At 32.8% G+C, this 17,655-nt stretch overlaps 1 protein-coding gene across 3 annotated transcripts in view; it reads left to right on the top strand.

The window, feature by feature from the left end:
- The window catches only part of CHODL (chondrolectin), a 58,509-nt gene extending 41,618 nt beyond the window's left edge, over positions 1–16,891 (top strand). For 2 of the 3 annotated variants that reach the window (XM_055374034.2, XM_004062611.5), the window contains exons 2-6: positions 6,233–6,542; positions 6,694–6,851; positions 9,920–10,006; positions 12,439–12,541; positions 15,466–16,891. In XM_055374034.2, the coding sequence (XP_055230009.1) occupies positions 6,233–6,542; positions 6,694–6,851; positions 9,920–10,006; positions 12,439–12,541; positions 15,466–15,550 (743 nt within the window). In that variant the 3' untranslated portion in view covers positions 15,551–16,891. The remainder of the gene's footprint in view (positions 1–6,232; positions 6,543–6,693; positions 6,852–9,919; positions 10,007–12,438; positions 12,542–15,465) is intronic. The other variant, XM_055374035.2, reaches the window with a different exon arrangement.
- Positions 16,892–17,655: the final 764 nt, after the last annotated feature.

Consider the following 17,655-nt stretch of genomic DNA (forward strand, 5'->3'; position numbering starts at 1 on the left):
CATAATTGAACAGTAGGAATTTGTAATATGTCTTTTATATTTTTATTGAAAAAGTGATATAAATTCAATATTCATCTAATAATAATATATAATTATAGCGTGAGACATTAGAAAATATTTATTATTTTCATAACTAACTGAGCACTCAACTATCAGAAAATAAACAAATATAAGCAAAAAGAAAACCAAATTATAGATCCTTTCTGCTCAGAAAGAAAAAGCAAACTACCCTGACTTCATGAGTTTGGCCCCACTTTATATCATTGCCAAGAGCATTTAAACCTCTGCCAATAGTTAGCTCTACAGAAATTTTAATGGCTAAGAAAAAAGACAAAAATCATCTACTTATTCATGGAAAGAGTGATGAAATCTTTGTTGTGACAGTGATAGGAATGTTAATAATAATAACTTTCTCTAAATAAAAGGGCCTGTTTATTTATGTAGCTGTGTGTGAACCTAATAAGGATGAATATTTCTTTTATATAAAATAAATATGTATTTTATTTATTTTAATATATAAAATAGATATGTATTTTATTTATTTTAATATATAAAAGAAATATGTATTTTATTTATTTTAATATATAAAAGAAATATGTATTTTATTTATTTTAATATATAAAAGAAATATGTATTTTATTTATTTTAATATATAAAAGAAATATGTATTTTATTTAATATATAAAAGAAATATGTATTTTATTTAATATATAAAAGAAATATGTATTTTATTTAATATATAAAAGAAATATGTATTTTATTTAATATATAAAAGAAATATGTATTTTATTTAATATATAAAAGAAATATGTATTTTATTTAATATATAAAAGAAATATGTATTTTATTTATTTTAATATATAAAATACATATGTATTTTATTTATTTTAATATATAAAAATACATATTTATTTTATTTATTTTAATTATTTATTTTAATATATAAAATAAATATTTTATTTATTTATTTTAATATATAAAATATTTTATTTATTTATTTATTTTAATATATAAATAAATATTTATTTATTTATTTTAATATATAAATAAATATTTATTTATTTATTTTAATATATAAATAAATATTTATTTATTTTAATATATAAATAAATATTTATTTTATTTATTTATTTTAATATATAAAATAAATATTTATTTTATTTATTTATTTTAATATGTAAAATAAATATTTATTTTAATATGTAAAATAAATATTTATTTTAATATGTAAAATAAATATTTATTTTAATATGTAAAATAAATATTTATTTTATTTATTTTAATGTATAAAATAAATATTTATTTTATTTATTTTAATGTATAAAATAAATATTTATTTTATTTATTTTAATGTATAAAATAAATATTTATTTTATTTATTTTAATGTATAAAATAAATATTTATTTTATTTATTTTAATGTATAAAATAAATATTTATTTTATTTATTTTAATGTATAAAATAAATATTTATTTTATTTATTTATTTTAATATATAAAATAAATGTTTATGTATTTTATATAAAGAAGCCTCTTTTATATTAAAGAAATATTCTATAAAATATTTCTGTAAAAATTCAGTGCAATCTATATGACAAACCTCCATGACACACATTTACCTATGTAATAAACCTGCACATCCTACATATGTACCCGTGAACTTAAAATAAATGCTTAAAAATCCAGTGCAGAAAAACTTACATATTTAAATACTTTTTAGATTTAAAAATTAATTAGCTCCTAGTGCACATCTAGCAAATAAATTATCCTGGATTTTATTTTCCCAATATGTTTGTAGAGAAATTATCTTGAATTTTATTTTCTCAATATGTTTGTAGAATCCTGGGCAGATCTTTTCTGTCTCTTGTAGACAAGGCCACAATAAAAGGATGTCTTCAATTGCAGATGCTAGTTGACATTTAGTAATTTATAGTTCGACGGCATAAATGTAACCTTAGTGTAATAGAACCCGTTATATGGTTCTCTGAATCCTTATCTATCCCATAAAATGTTGATGGAAGATTTTATCTGAACATAACATTTGAAAATAAGAGACAGAGAAATTCTCCACATTATCTCACAGAATGAGACGAGAGGTAATTGTAATTGTTCTCTAGGAAAATTGGCTTTTACAGAAGTGGGAAAGTTGCTTCCAGAAGATCTGCATTAACAAAACTTTTCTGGGAATTAGGGCAACATTTGTTTCCCAGCTGTTGGAGTTTCACTGCATTAGTAGCCAAATGTGATCGGCTGAAATAGCGGTGAGACGTTCAATAGCTGCTGCTTCTGATGATTTTGCTGCAGCTTGGACCAAATTTGCACGATAAGGTGGAAATCAGTAATAAAATAGAATTGAATGTAAAGAAATTCAGTGTCAGCTTTAACTGATTGTATATATAAACCCATAAAAATTGTGCAATATATTTATAATTTCCTGAAAACTGCCTTGCTAGATCTGAACTGTTAGTGACTTTTCAGTTCAAACTCTGTAGACACAGCTGATGATCAAACTTTAGAGTTAATATATCTGTTCTAGTTGACGATGGGCTGCTGTCTTGATGTCCTGAGAGTCTCCCGGCCGTGCAGCCATCACAAGCTCCACTCCCTCAAGCAGGACCGGAGGACTGCTCTATTATCCACAACCAGAGACACGGCCTGGCACAGAGAGTGTCAAGCTGTCTATTGTCCAGGGCCTGCACAGCACTGATTGTTAATTATTTTAAATATAATCTCTCTCCCTAGGTTTTTTTCTTTTATTATTATCTGTATAAACTAACATAATGGTGTTAGAAATTTCCACATGAAACCTAAAGCTCTCATGCATTTAATAAGAAGTACTATCTTAATTTTATGAGTTAATTTACATCACCATTTTTGTATGCTCATCATGAGTAAATCTGTGCTGCATTTATTTTTTAATATATCAGAGATAATGAACAGTGACTTTTAGCATATGCATCATACCCAGGAATTCCCTGATTGTTTGGGGCTTTGTTACATATAACAAACTTTTTACTCACTGAAAGGTCTGGCTATTCTGGTTTTTTTTTTTAATATGACATTTTTTGACATCTTGCAAAACAATCTTCTTAGGGAAATTTAATATTTCAAAAGTGCTGGGATAAAATCCAAGGCAGAAAGTTCTTGGAGTGAAAAATTGAACAAGTTAAAAACTCAAGGGAATGTAATTAAGATATATTTGGACACTTAGAACTATGTAAAGGATGTAGTAGATGAAAATGGAAACCGCATGCTTCTAAATACAGTCATGAAAATACAGGCTTAATGGCATTGTTAGGCTCTGACTGAGAACAACCATTTTAAATGATGAAATCATCACAAAACTTAGTAATATATTAGGAGAAATTTTAAAGTAATACATTAATTTTCAGAGTCAACCATTGGGACTTTCATGATCATCTCTCAAAGAATATTTATTTTCAGGCTGATTTGTCCTCCTGAAGTCTCTCTAACTTATTTCCCACGGTCATTCATACTAATATGTTCTTTTTCATTAACAATTTGGGCAGCCTGTTAATTTGTTCAGATTTTTTAGTGCGTTGCTGCTGGGTCCAGATCATGGTCATGAAACAGAGGGAACAACTCTTGGCTTGCTTGCATTGCCAGAACTACTATTTTATGATTGGTTGTTCTCAGTTTGTGTCAAGATATTGAATGCCTATCACTCAAACACTGTTGAGAAGTTAATGACCTTCCACTGATTTCTGTGCCTTTCTCCCTCTGAGTGTCATCGTAGGTCATTAACTGCTGACTCCAGAAAGGAATGGATATGCTACACTGGCTCAGTGTGATGTACTGTAATTAAAGTACAAAGTTTGAATGCTTTTTTTTTTTTGCCAGTATTTAAATACAAGAATCTCTCCCACCCCCACAAATCCCTGACTACTGACAACTTTTATTGATAGGCTACACAATTAAATACATAGTAGAAAAGGCCACAAATACCAACAGGAATAATGTTAATGGAGATGAATTGTAAGAAAGTAGAGAAACTATTTCCTAATTTCTTAGCATGAAGTAATTTGTCTAAATTTTACATAAAGTAATTGACAGTCTATTTTCCAGGTCCAAATCTAAGCTAAAATAGGGCAAGACTAAGAAAGTAGAAGAGGCTATGGACTGTGGAAAGCAGTTTGGGCGTAAGAAATAGTAACAGAGAGGGATCCTTGGCGGTTTTAAAAGTTGACAGCAGAGAGCAGAGGTGAACAAAAGCAGAAGCAGTGAAAATCAAAACAAGACAGAATGACCATTCTGGAGATTGTTTATAATCTTGCCATACATTCTTAGTGGTAAACAAGGGTGAGTGTAGACAATAGAACAATAGAAAATCCATTGCTTATGGAGCTAGCTAAATCCTATACACCGTAATATCCTTGACATCAATCTATTTATATCTGTTTATCTATCATCTGTTTATCTATCTATCTATCTAATCTGGCGTATATATGTAAATATAAATATATACGACTTTATTATGACCTGATATCATGCATATTTGCAGTTATTTCACTTGATAATTAGGAAAATTAGCACTGCTTAACATGCAGAGGTATGCGAAATTTAATTTTGAGATTTTTTTTCAAACTCTTTTTGCCTATGTGTTTAAGACTTCACAGATGTTATTAGAGCAGAATTTCATTATGACGTCTCAAAAATTCTTTTAAGCTTGTTTGTGATTCTGGCCAATATCTTGAAATAAATTGATTTTCAGTATACTACAAATAATGACTTTATTGGGTATAGTATAGACTGTACATAATCAATAGATGTCAGGATAGGCGGTTAGGTGGTTAAACGGAATGCTGTAACATGAAAACCTTTAAGATACAGGTTTAAGATAAAAAATAGATTTTAAACTTCTCTTCCAAATTCAGAGTATTCTATGTATGTATTTATAGATTTTGGATATTTGCTTGGTCCTAATCTTTATTCCTGAAGAAATATGCAATAAAACCACCAGTAGTAAGATTAACTACAGAAAAAGGTGAATTTAAATGAATTTGTATTTAAGTTTAACGAAATTCTGAGTTAGGGAAGGTTTAAAAAATGTAATACTATTACTTTCAAACTCATAAATGAATGAATGGAACATTTTTAAGGTTAAATTAGAGGAAGACATTGTTATTTCATATGTGTTTAATATATAAGTAGAGCCTCTAAAGCTGAGAGAAATAATTTGTTTTCAAGTCTGCTAAATGTTTATTACCTTAATTGTTTTGAGCTAATAATTTAACTGTCTTTGAAAGACCAGTTTGGCCAAATTTCAGCCTACTCAGGTCTCCATCCAAATTGTAAGAAATTGACAACAACCATTGATAAGATTTTACTAGCTCTTTTATTTCATGATATATTCATTCCACTGTTCTCTAAGCCATCATTTTTTTCACATTTAAAGTATATTCCTTTTTTTTAAAAAAAGTACTTAATTCTTTAAGTTCATAGTTGGGAGATTTTAATTTGCAATTTATCACTTATCAGAGATGTCTCTGTAAAATGAGAGAAGACATTGGCCTAGGAATTGGAGTTTACACACAATATCTCCCCAAAGACCCCAGAAAATACTCAAAAAATTGGTAATGAGATTTTTTCAGAGATAGTGAGTACTTTAGAACTCTATCCTGTCACTTCCAATGTAATATTATATTAATTAATCATTTATTACTACCAATTACCTTCATTCTGTCCCCTTTTAACTTTCAATTTTAATAGATTTGTTTCGGGTATAAAAAATGAAAGCAAATATTTATACCTTAAATCTGCCACTTTGTATCTTCTTCAGAACACCTTATATAAAATTGTTTCATTATATATTACTTGTTTTTGATAATTAATTTGCTTTATGAATTGTTATTCTTCTTTCATTAAGTTTTAGCTCACTTTACTATACACTCCTGAAATTCCTTTAGCTATTTTCATTTGCTTTGTTAATTGGTTTATAAAATCTAAGCCAGAAGAGTTATAACTTCCATTAACAAACATTGCTCGAAGTACTGGGTTTAAAAGTTTATGTTGCAAGTTTACGAGGGAATAAATTTGCTTTTACAAATTGCAAGCAATAGGCTAGAAAATAAACTTTACGAAATAATTCAGTGGGAGAAGCATTTCTGGTAATGTATTTTCTGCTTTGACTGGTTCTTACATTTTGATTCTTAGTGTTGTTACAAATAGAGTTCAGATTATCAATATATGGGCATCTTTTTTTTTTTTTTCAGGCCAAAAGGTGTGTTTTGCTGACTTCAGGCATCCCTGCTACAAAATGGCCTACTTCCATGAACTGTCCAGCCGAGTGAGCTTTCAGGAGGCACGCCTGGCTTGTGAGAGTGAGGGAGGAGTCCTCCTCAGCCTTGAGAATGAAGCAGAACAGAAGTTAATAGAGAGCATGTTGCAAAACCTGACAAAACCCGGAACAGGGATTTCTGATGGTGATTTCTGGATAGGGCTTTGGAGGAATGGAGATGGGCAAACATCTGGTGCCTGCCCAGATCTCTACCAGTGGTCTGATGGAAGCAATTCCCAGTACCGGTGAGTATGGATCTTGAGCAGTTGACAGGTGCTCTGGGGAATTCCAAAGATAGAGGGAGGACTCTGTTACCTGTAGAGGATGTCAGAGTAGGACAGGCAGAATCATTTAGTAGGCATGTATCTGAGTGTTCCTATTACTCTCTGTTTGCAGAAACTGGTACACAGATGAACCTTCCTGCGGAAGTGAAAAGTGTGTTGTGATGTATCACCAACCAACTGCCAATCCTGGCCTTGGGGGTCCCTACCTTTACCAGTGGAATGATGACAGGTGTAACATGAAGCACAATTATATTTGCAAGTATGAACCAGGTAAGCAGTAGCAAAAGAAGGTATAGAAGATTTTGTGCATGTTTAATAGTATTAAGTTTTGTCTTTAATTTTGACTACCTGTGGCTCTTTTTGTTTTTCTGCTGTGAAATAGAAAATTACCTTGCAGCTTCTCATATCACTCGTGTAATGAAGCATATCATATGCTGTAGAGCAAACTGTCCAATGAGCTCAAAGAAGAGAGTAAATAAAAACATCTGGAGAGATGTCTTTAAGAAAAAATAATCATTTCTTACAATAAAACCAAATATTTTTGTAAATAGATTTTATAAACAATAAATATTTTAAAATATTTTTTACTATAATATGTGGGAAGTAGATGTAAGTTACCAAAGCACCTATAGACTTACACATGTGAGCAGCACTTCTTTATCTGACTTTAAGAGAACAAAGCACTTTCTCCTGGATCATTTGCTTATCATTTTATGGTATAATACTTGACATGTGGTACTCAGTAAAAAGAAGACTATCATAGCTCATTGCCCCATAGTGGAAAAAAGTAGGAAGATGCGACTCGTTCTCCCTATGATTCCTATGCTTGAAATATGTCTCCTCAGTTAGCTTTATTTTGAAATCTCCCACTACTTGTCATATGCAGCAAATGGGAATCTTACATTGACTTGAGCTATACTGGCATGGGTTCTGGATTTAAAAAATAGTCCACTTGAATTACTTTAACTAGGACGGATCATCTGAATTCATATTTGACTGAAAGAGGGACTAATACAAACTCTGTGGACTCATTTTTTAAAATCATCTAGAAAGTCAAGTTAGATCCTTAGGCTTTGAGATTTTTTTGCTGTTTTTCTCCTCCTCAGCGTTTGGAAGTGTCATTTTAACTCTTCTGAAGAGGTGTCTGCTTGAACTCATAATACGTGTTCACAGAAGGCAATTATAGCTGAGTACTGCTGCTTCCATTATTCTCCTGAAATTACATGATTCTTTTTCTCATAATACCAGAAAACACAAAGGATTATTTGGATTAGACTTACCCTTCTCTTACATTTATCCTGCTCTTGAGTGTATTAGCCACCTTTTTTTTTTTTTTTTATCCCTGGTGAGTTTATTCTTTAACCATCCTGGTTGCTAAACCCGTCACTACCCTCCTGGAAGTCTTTGCAAAGCTGAGTCTGTTATGCGCTTATGTCCTCTATTTTTCTCCTGGAGAAATATAAAGTTGAAATCCTCTGATATTTTAAATTTATGACATTCTATGTACTTAAGACTACTGGATAATACAAGTACAATATTATGCATTATTCTTAATATTACATTATCGCCTTCTCCTTTCGAGTTCAAAGGTCAATTATTTGACCCTTCATTGTATTATATTTATTTTATTTTTGCATCAAAATTTATGCCATTATTTAGGACACTGTAAATCTTACAATCTTCTTTACTTGTTTATGTATTAGGTAATCTAGGTTTACATTACTCATGCAAGAGCATTTATGATATAAAATTATTCTTTCTTTATCTTCTCCATTCTACCCAAATCTTCAAATAATCTATATTTATTAAAATATTATTTTATGTAGTTTTTGTTTTGAAGCACATTCACAGGTTTACTGTTGGCCTTATTAATGTGCTCAAGATTTTTATTTTTTATTTCATGATTTAATCTTTTTTGTCTTTTTATTTATATTTAGTTAACCCTCCTTGAGCTTAGCGTCTGCTTAGTAAAGGATGTTGGTTTGATTAAATTCCTTGGTTATGTAATCAGTGCTTGATTTTTAGTGATATTTTGCATAATATTTATATTATTTGTTTAAAAATACCAGTTGACTAGGCATAGAGTGACTAAGTTCTCTAGAAGAGTAGGTATAGTCTAGGACTGAATCTGAAACCCAGAGGAGGCTATTAAAATGTCAGAGTTAAATTTGTGTACAAGAGTAACAAATATTTCTACAGAATGGATTATGATTAAACTTCCAACAAAGGGGGACTCTATGACATTTTAAGGTAATGTAAGAATGATAAACATTAAATTAAAATTCTTCTCTATCCTGAAGACTATATAAGAACATGGGTTCTTATTTCAATCGATAAAAGTAGAGAGTTACACTTTTGGAACAAATGGAAAGAAATTTACAGGTTTTTTTTAATAATTCAATTTATTTTCATTGAATTATTGATTTAACAAATAGTTCCTTAAGGAAAAGAAAAATAGAAAATAGAGCAATACCAAATCATGACAATAAACTTCAACAATTTTAAAGTGTGTAGCAAGAGAAAAAAAAGCCAGGAATAATAGTTAATGGATAGCTGGGCTTCATACTTAGGTGATGGAATGATCTGTGCAGCACAGCACCATGGCACACATTTACCCACGTAACAAACCTGCACATTCTGCACACGTACCCCTGAACTTAAAAGTTAGAAGAACAATAAAAAATAAAGTGTGTGGAAATTGAAGAGACATCTATAAAACTAGGGAAAGAAACAACTTGCAAGCTTTTATTTAGTGTTATTATTATTATTTTTAAAAGTAGACACTATTGGAAAGCAAATCTAAGGATGGCATTGTATGTGCAGAACAGAAATGTGGCTTAGAACGTTGTTACTTGAATCATCAATTCCAAATGCAATCCACATACAGTCATCTGCTGATTATTATTGCAACGGGAAACCCAAATAATACACTGATATTAGTAAAGAAATTATCTTGCTTGTCTCTGAACTGCATTTAATATATCACACTCTTAAGTTTGCCAATTCTTGGTTATCCTTGCTTAACTTTGTGACTGGTCTGCCATTATTGCCTGCAGCAGGCTATCATCAGCACAGACCCACTGTTGATTGCTAATTGCAATTTGGAGTTTTAAGGGAGAACGTATCAACTCCATCTTTTATTCAAAGAGAATTAAATGTTGACTTTATAGTTAGATAATTTCATGTAAATTTAAATTCAGAATATATTTTATTAGCTGTAAGCTGTTCAGAAATCAAAATTGTGATGTTTTTATTTTATAATATAATTTCATATTTATATATGTTTTCAATTCTCTTGTTTAATCATTATATATGATGGTGGTTCTTATTATTTACAGAGATTAATCCAACAGCCCCTGTAGAAAAGCCTTATCTTACAAATCAACCAGGAGACACCCATCAAAATGTGGTTGTTACTGAAGCAGGTAATTACTTCATGTGTCTTTAACTTCATCAGGAACTGAACTGTACTTTCAAACGCTGCTTCATGTTGACCCCAGTGAAACTTGTCTTGCCTGGGGAAGTGGTTCACTAAGTATGGTCCTATGGACATTTACTTTTGAACTAGGTTAGAAAAAATTATGCTAAGCTAGTATTTGAATAGAAAAACCTGTTTTGTTTTCTTCGGAGTGGTACTAAACTAAGTGATCCACATTAAAATTTGGATCTGGCCAGGCACAGGGGCTCACACCTGTAATCCCAGCAATTTGGGAGGCTGAGGCAGGTGGATCACTTGAGCCCAGGAGTTTGAGACCATCCTGAGCAACCTGGTGAGACCCCATCTCTGCAAAAAATACAAAAAACTAGCCTGCCGTGGAGGTACACACCTGTAGTCCCAGCTACTGGGAAGCTAAGGTGGGAGAATCACCTGAGTCTGGGAAGTCGAGGCTGCAGTGAGCATTGATCATGCACTACAGTCCAGTTTGGTCAACAAAGTGAGACCCTGTCTCAAAAAAGCAAACAACAACAACAACAACAACAACAACAAAACACCACCACCAACAACAAAAGAACTTTGGATCTACAAGAAATTTCTCTAACAACACGTAGGCGTCATGATGCAAATTGGCACATTCAGTGGAGAGCAAACAGGGGTGTGCTGGTAAATGTTTAGGGATTGGTTGGATCCTTAAATTGCTTGAAGTCAAACAGGAGTGGGAGGAAACAGCAAATTATCGCTCAGATACCCTATTGCTCATGAGTTTGTGTTCTGTTAACAAATGAAGTGATGCGCAGTTAAGTGGAAAGCTTTATCTACATCTGGTCCACTTTGACCAGAATCATTCAGATTAGTCATGATGATGACTTTTAATTTACAAGCTAAATGCATAGTTCTTCAATTTGCTTTTTTTGCATAGACATGATATTAAGGCTTAGTGCTTTTCACTTTTCAGGTGCCTGGTTTTAAAACCATTCAGAACATCTAAACCTAATTTAAAAGATCAGTAGGCTGGGCGCGGTGGCTCACACCTGTAATCCCAGCACTTTGGGAGGCTGAGGCAGGTGGGTCACCTGAGGTCAGGAGTTCGAGACCAGCTTGGCCAACATGGCAAAACCCTGTCTCTACTAAAAAATACAAAAATTAGCTGGGCATGATGGCAGGCGCCTGTAATTCCAGCTATTTGGGAGGCTGAGGCAGGAGAATCACTGGAAACTGGGAGGCAGAGGTTACAGTGAGCCAAGATTGCGCCATGCACTCTGGCCTGGAGGCAGAGCAAGACTCTGTCCCTCCACAGACACAAAAAAATTCAGTAATCACATTAGAAATTTTTTTCTCTTTTGAAATTGAGCAGATGTTTATTAATTTTAAGTTGTATGGAATTACAGTGTCACGGTTTTTTAATTTTAGTAAGAATACCTAGCATTATCAAATGTGATGGAACAGGATTAAAAAATGATTCATTTTAGAATTTAATTAAGATCAAGTCTTTGTGCCGCTGGAGTCTTGTGTCTCTGAGTCGTGACTGTATCATCAGTTAATATTTATATATTTCATTTTAATCCCAGTGACTTGTATGGAATCATGACACTAAGCTTATTGGCTAGGTAATTACTTACCCAATATATTTACAATAATCTTAATAATTATTATTTTTAATAATAAGTACTTATTTTTGTAAGTAATGATTGAGAAGGAGTAATGAAATGAGTTAGCTAAGGTTATTAATGAAGGCTACTCCATGTCTGAATTGTAGATTTAATAATAGTTTTGGAAGTATGGATATCAAATTGGAACAGTTTGATATCACTACAAATCAGTACAATTCAATTTTCTCTTCAGTAAACTTTTGTTTTTAATTTTTACCAAAACATGAATACAGTCATGTGCCACTTAACAATGGGGATATGTTCTGAGAAATGCACCATTAGGCGATTTTGTCATTGTGCGAACATCATACAGTGTACTTGAACCTAGGTCATATAGCTTACTACACATCTAGGCTGTTTGATATGGCCTAGTAATAACTTCTAGGCTACAAACCGCTGCACCATGTTACTATACTGAATGCTGTAGACAACTGTAACACAATGGAATTTGTATATCAAAACTTATCTAAACATAGAAATGTATAAAATAGGATATCAAATATAAAAGATGGTATACCTATGTAGGGCAGCTCCATTATAATCTTATGGGACCACTGTCATATATGTGATGCATCGTTGACTGAAATGTCACTATGTGGTGCATGACTGTATATTCTTTCATTAGATTTTTCAATATTTTGAGAAGAACTTTGGGGTCAATTTATTGAAAATTCTATTTCACCTGAATTTTTTGAAACATTCTTACATATTTTTGCTTTAGAATTCTTCCTCAACTATCTTTTCACATGAAGACTGTTTTATTTTGTAGGTATAATTCCCAATCTAATTTATGTTGTTATACCAACAATACCCCTGCTCTTACTGATACTGGTTGCTTTTGGAACCTGTTGTTTCCAGATGCTGCATAAAAGGTAAATAACTCATATATGTAGAGACAATTTGAAAAACTTTAAATAGGTTTTCAGAAATGTTTTAAAACTATTAGCATAAAGTTAATTATATTTTAATTTTCCTTAAGAAATCCTATACATACAATCTAATAAGATATACATTGAGGATAGAATTAATGTAATATATCATTTAATCCTTACAGGACTTATGAAGCAGTTACGCTTCTGTTTGTATTTCTCAGTTGAGAAGATGGTGTCTTAGATGGGTTACCTAGTCTGCCTTGGGTACCATAGTTAGTGTCCACGGTGAATCTGAAATTTGGATGTTTGTAAACTTCCAACATATGCACTATATTATACTGTTTTTTGTTTATGAAGTATAAGAATTAATGCTAAACTTTTCAATCTAGACATCAAGCTATATGTAAGACTTGATATTTGTAGGTTCATTTTGTATTACTTTTCAAAATTCAAGTCACAGGTTTCTGTTTTATTTCAAAAAGATCTTTTAAGAATAGGAAATAAAATACAGCCGTTCAAACAGGCCACTTTTTGGCAGGTATCTTGAAATAAAATCCTATATTTTACCAGCAAGATTTCTGGGGGAATATTATGACTTTTTATCTGCTTTCCTATACCCTTGGGTTACAGAAGTTTTTCCATGTGTGCCAATTTTTTAATAGAAATGAAACAAAATTCAATATAATGAAAATGTATTTCATTGTCAAGTAAAAAATGAAATATAAATATGTATCAAAAGGGAAAAAGGAAAAGATATTCTGTTTATATAAGAGCATGTTTGCTAGAATAAACTAGACATCTTTGTCTGCGTGGTTTAAATAAGAACTGATCAAGGGAATGCCTCCATCAGGAAGGACCTGCAAACAAATTCATTTTCCTCTTTTGACCTGATTTCATCTTCTTCTTTTTCTGAAATAAACCCTACCATTAAGTAACAAAAGACCCAGAAAAAAAATGAAGTAATTCTTAAATGAAATACTAATTCCGCACAAAAGCCACATTAATAACCTTTTTTTTTTTTTTACCATTTAGACCATTTTTGTGCTTTTTATAAACTTTCTTGGCTTATTTTCCATACATGTTAGATGTCTGTAGAATAAAGTTGTGTTGATCTTACTTATTTGGATGAAAATCTACAAACCATACAATTTGGACGTAATATTTTATTAGTAACCAAAACAGCTAAATCTAAGTGAATTAAGTAATATTTTAAAAGGGTAATGGTCAGGTGTGTTTAGAAATAGTTCTTTTTTCTCTTTGAGGGAATTCTGCCATGTCTGGTAGATGGAGGAGGGGATGGGGAGACGCCTGTGAGGACTGAGGCAGATGCTGGGAACTGGGGCTGGGATGGTCAGGGAGCAAGTAAGTGCACAACACAGTGAACCGGGACAAACACTTTTGGTCCAGGCAGGAGATTATCTTGAGGAAACCAGCCCAAAGAAATCTACTTTTGACAGGGCATCCAGTAGAGAATGACTTGGGTGGATCATCTGAGGTCGGGAGTTTGATACCACCCTGACTAACATGGCAAAACCCCATCTCTACTAAAAATACAAAAAATAGCCAGGCGTGGTGGCGGGCGCCAATAATCCCAGCTACTTGGGAGGCTGAGGCAGGAGAATTGCTTGAACCGGGGAGGCGGAGGTTGCAGTGAGCCGAGATCAGGCCACTGTACTCCAGCCTGGGCAACAGAGTGAGGGTCTGTCTCAAAAAAAAAAAAAAAAAAAAAAGAGAGAGAGAATGACTTAGATAAACTCAGGAACAGGGAACTTCTGCAGGTGCCTGAAAAGTTATCGTGTTATGGAAAGACAGAAGATAGCAGAACCCTAGGCACAGCCTGGAAATGTGGGCCAGAATTCCAAATGTGACAAGGGTGAAGTTGTATCTCAAATCTGGAGGAACTCAGAAACTGTTATGTTACCAAAGCATGAAGCTGCTATTGAACCACATTGGTTTCAGAGACTGAGGCACCAGTAAGCTTCCAGAAATCAAGTGACTTAGGTGCAGAGCCGGAGAACCGATGGGAGGAGGGGAATAGGCACATCCGTACACATAGTATAATGGCATTGTTTTGATGATTTGACAAATTCAGCATCCATTAGTGACAGGCGACTCAAGGAGCAAAATGATTTCCAAAATAATTGATCAAAGAAAATAAAGGTATGTATTGGTGAATAAAACGGAAATGTTTAATATTGTGTCAGGCACATGTTTGTAGGTGTGGAACCAGCCCAAATGCCCATCAATCAATGCATGGATAAAGAATCTGTGGTGTATATATATATATATATATGATGGAATACTACTCATCCATACAGAGGAATGAATTAACGGCATTCACAGCGACCTGGGTAATACTGGAGATTGTTATTCTAAGTGAAGTAATACAGGAATGAAAAACTAAACATCGTACATTCTCACTCACAAGTGGGAGCTAAGCTATGATGATGCAAAGGCATCAGAATGACACAGTGGACTTTGGGGACTCAGGGGGAAGGAGTAGGAAGGGGGTGAGGGATAAAAGAATACAAATTGGGTACAGTGTATACTACTCAAGTGATGGGTGCACCAAAATCTCACAAATCACCACTAAAGAACTTACTCATGTAACCAAACACCACCTGTTCCCCCAGAACCTATGGAAATAAAAAGTTAAAATAACAACAGCAACAACAAAAATGAACTCTAAATTAGGAAATGTCAAACAGGAAAAGATATGTTTTGTTTTCTCTATCATTCACAAGAACTGTTTGCCATCCTCACATATTTGAATAATCTAGAAGTTTTTGGAAGAATGGGAAAATATACTGCTGAGAGGGGGAGTCTTTCCTAAATAACTGTCTGAGATATCTCCCTTTGGACCTAGACATGCTTAGTTTAATAAGAAGTTTTAGGCACTAAACATTTTTTCTTATGTTTTTCAGTAAAGGAAGAACAAAAACTAGTCCAAACCAGTCTACACTGTGGATTTCAAAGAGTACCAGAAAAGAAAGTGGCATGGAAGTATAATAACTCTTTGACTTGGTTCCAGAATTTTGTAATTCTGGATCTGTATAAGGAATGGCATCAGAACAATAGCTTGGAATGGCTTGAAATCACAAAGGATCTGCAAGATGAACTGTAAGCTCCCCCTTGAGGCAAATATTAAAGTAATTTTTATATGTCTATTATTTCATTTAAAGAATATGCTGTGCTAATAATGGAGTGAGACATGCTTATTCTGCTAAAGGATGCACCCAAACTTCAAACTTCAAGCAAATGAAATGGACAATGCAGATAAAGTTGTTTATCAACACGTCGGGAGTATGTGTGTTAGAAGCAATTCTTTTTATTTCTTTCACCTTTCATAAGTTGTTATCTAGTCAATGTAATGTATATTGTGTTGAAATTTACAGTGTGCAAAAGTATTTTACCTTTGCATAAGTGTTTGATAAAAATGAACTGTTCTAATATTTATTTTTATGGCATCTCATTTTTCAATACATGCTCTTTTGATTAAAGAAACTTATTACTGTTGTCAACTGAATTCACACACACACAAATATAGTACCATAGAAAAAGTTTTTTTCTCGAAATAATTCATCTTTCAGCTTCTCTGCTTTTGGTCAATGTCTAGGAAATCTCTTCAGAAATAAGAAGCTATTTCATTAAGTGTGATATAAACCTCCTCAAATATTTTACTTAGAGGCAAGGATTGTCTAATTTCAATTGTGCAAGACATGTGCCTTATAATTATTTTTAGTTTAAAATTAAAAACAGATTTTGTAATAATGTAACTTTGTTAATAGGTGCATAAACACTAATGCAGTCAATTTGAACAAAAGAAGTGGCATACACAATATAAATCATATGTCTTCACACGTTGCCTATATAATGAGAAGCAGCTCTCTGAGGGTTCTGAAATCAATGTGGTCCCTCTCTTGCCCACTAAACAAAGATGGTTGTTTGGGGTTTGGGATTGACACTGGAGGCAGATAGTTGCAAAGTTAGTCTAAGTTTTCCCTAGCTGTATTTAGCCTCTGACTATATTAGTATACAAAGAGGTTATGTGGTTGATACCAGGTGAATAGTCACTATCAGTGTGGAGACAAGCACAGCACACAGACATTTCAGGAAGGAAAGGAACTACGAAATCGTGTGAAAATGGGTTGGAACCCATCAGTGATCGCATATTCATTGATGAGGGTTGGCTTGAGATAGATAGAAAATGGTGGCTCCTTTCTGTCTTATCTCCTAGTTTCTTCAATGCTTACGCCTTGTTCTTCTCAACAGAAAGTTGTAACAATTGTCTGGTCTTCATATGTCCCTGTGCTCCTTTTAACCAAATAAAGAGTTCTTGTTTCTGAAGAATGATGACTAGTCCTGTCTAAATCTCTTATGTGAAACAAGTACAGATATGTTTGCATCGATATATAAAGTTGAAAACAAATTACTCTTTAAGTGTGGTAATAATGGAAGGCGTGATTATGTCTAATATTTTTCCTGTCAATTCTTTTCAGTTAAATAAGTATTTTCCTCAACACAGTTCACAACTAGCATTGGTTGGCAAAGCTAGGAGGCAAAAGAGAAATCAATGGGCATTGCCCATTTTCAGCTGCTCAGAGACTGAGAGAATGAGCAGCTGCATTTGAAGCTGAGATCTGCCAACATGCAGCACTCCTCTTTCTTTTCTTGGCTACCTATCTATCTTTCTGGGTAGAACTGGAGACCAGTTGCTGGGACGTAACCTTTTTCCTCCAAACTACTATCATCATGTATTTCTCCCTCTAGTGTGGACATACTGGAGGAAAACTGGGTGTTCCCCCTTGTCTTTGCCACCATGGACTATAACAACTGCAAGGCAAAAGCAGCAAATCAATGGAGAAATGCCTGGCTTTTGCCTTTGGTCTTTATCTAGGTCTGGGTAACTCTTCTGGTATCACCAACTAAACCTATAAGCTACTGGATGTGGAAAATGAACTTCTCTTTTATTAGAAAATGGTAGTAATCCTATCTTAACAGTTTCCTAAAATTTTAGCTAACCTTTGGGAAATGAAAAATACGTGGTGTATCTGTTGCGTTAGCATTTTTAGAATATATTTTTGCTATATGTTTTGAAATACAGATGAAATGTG

Source organism: Gorilla gorilla, chromosome 22, assembly GCF_029281585.2.
Source record: "Gorilla gorilla gorilla isolate KB3781 chromosome 22, NHGRI_mGorGor1-v2.1_pri, whole genome shotgun sequence".
Lineage (NCBI taxonomy): Eukaryota > Metazoa > Chordata > Mammalia > Primates > Hominidae > Gorilla > Gorilla gorilla.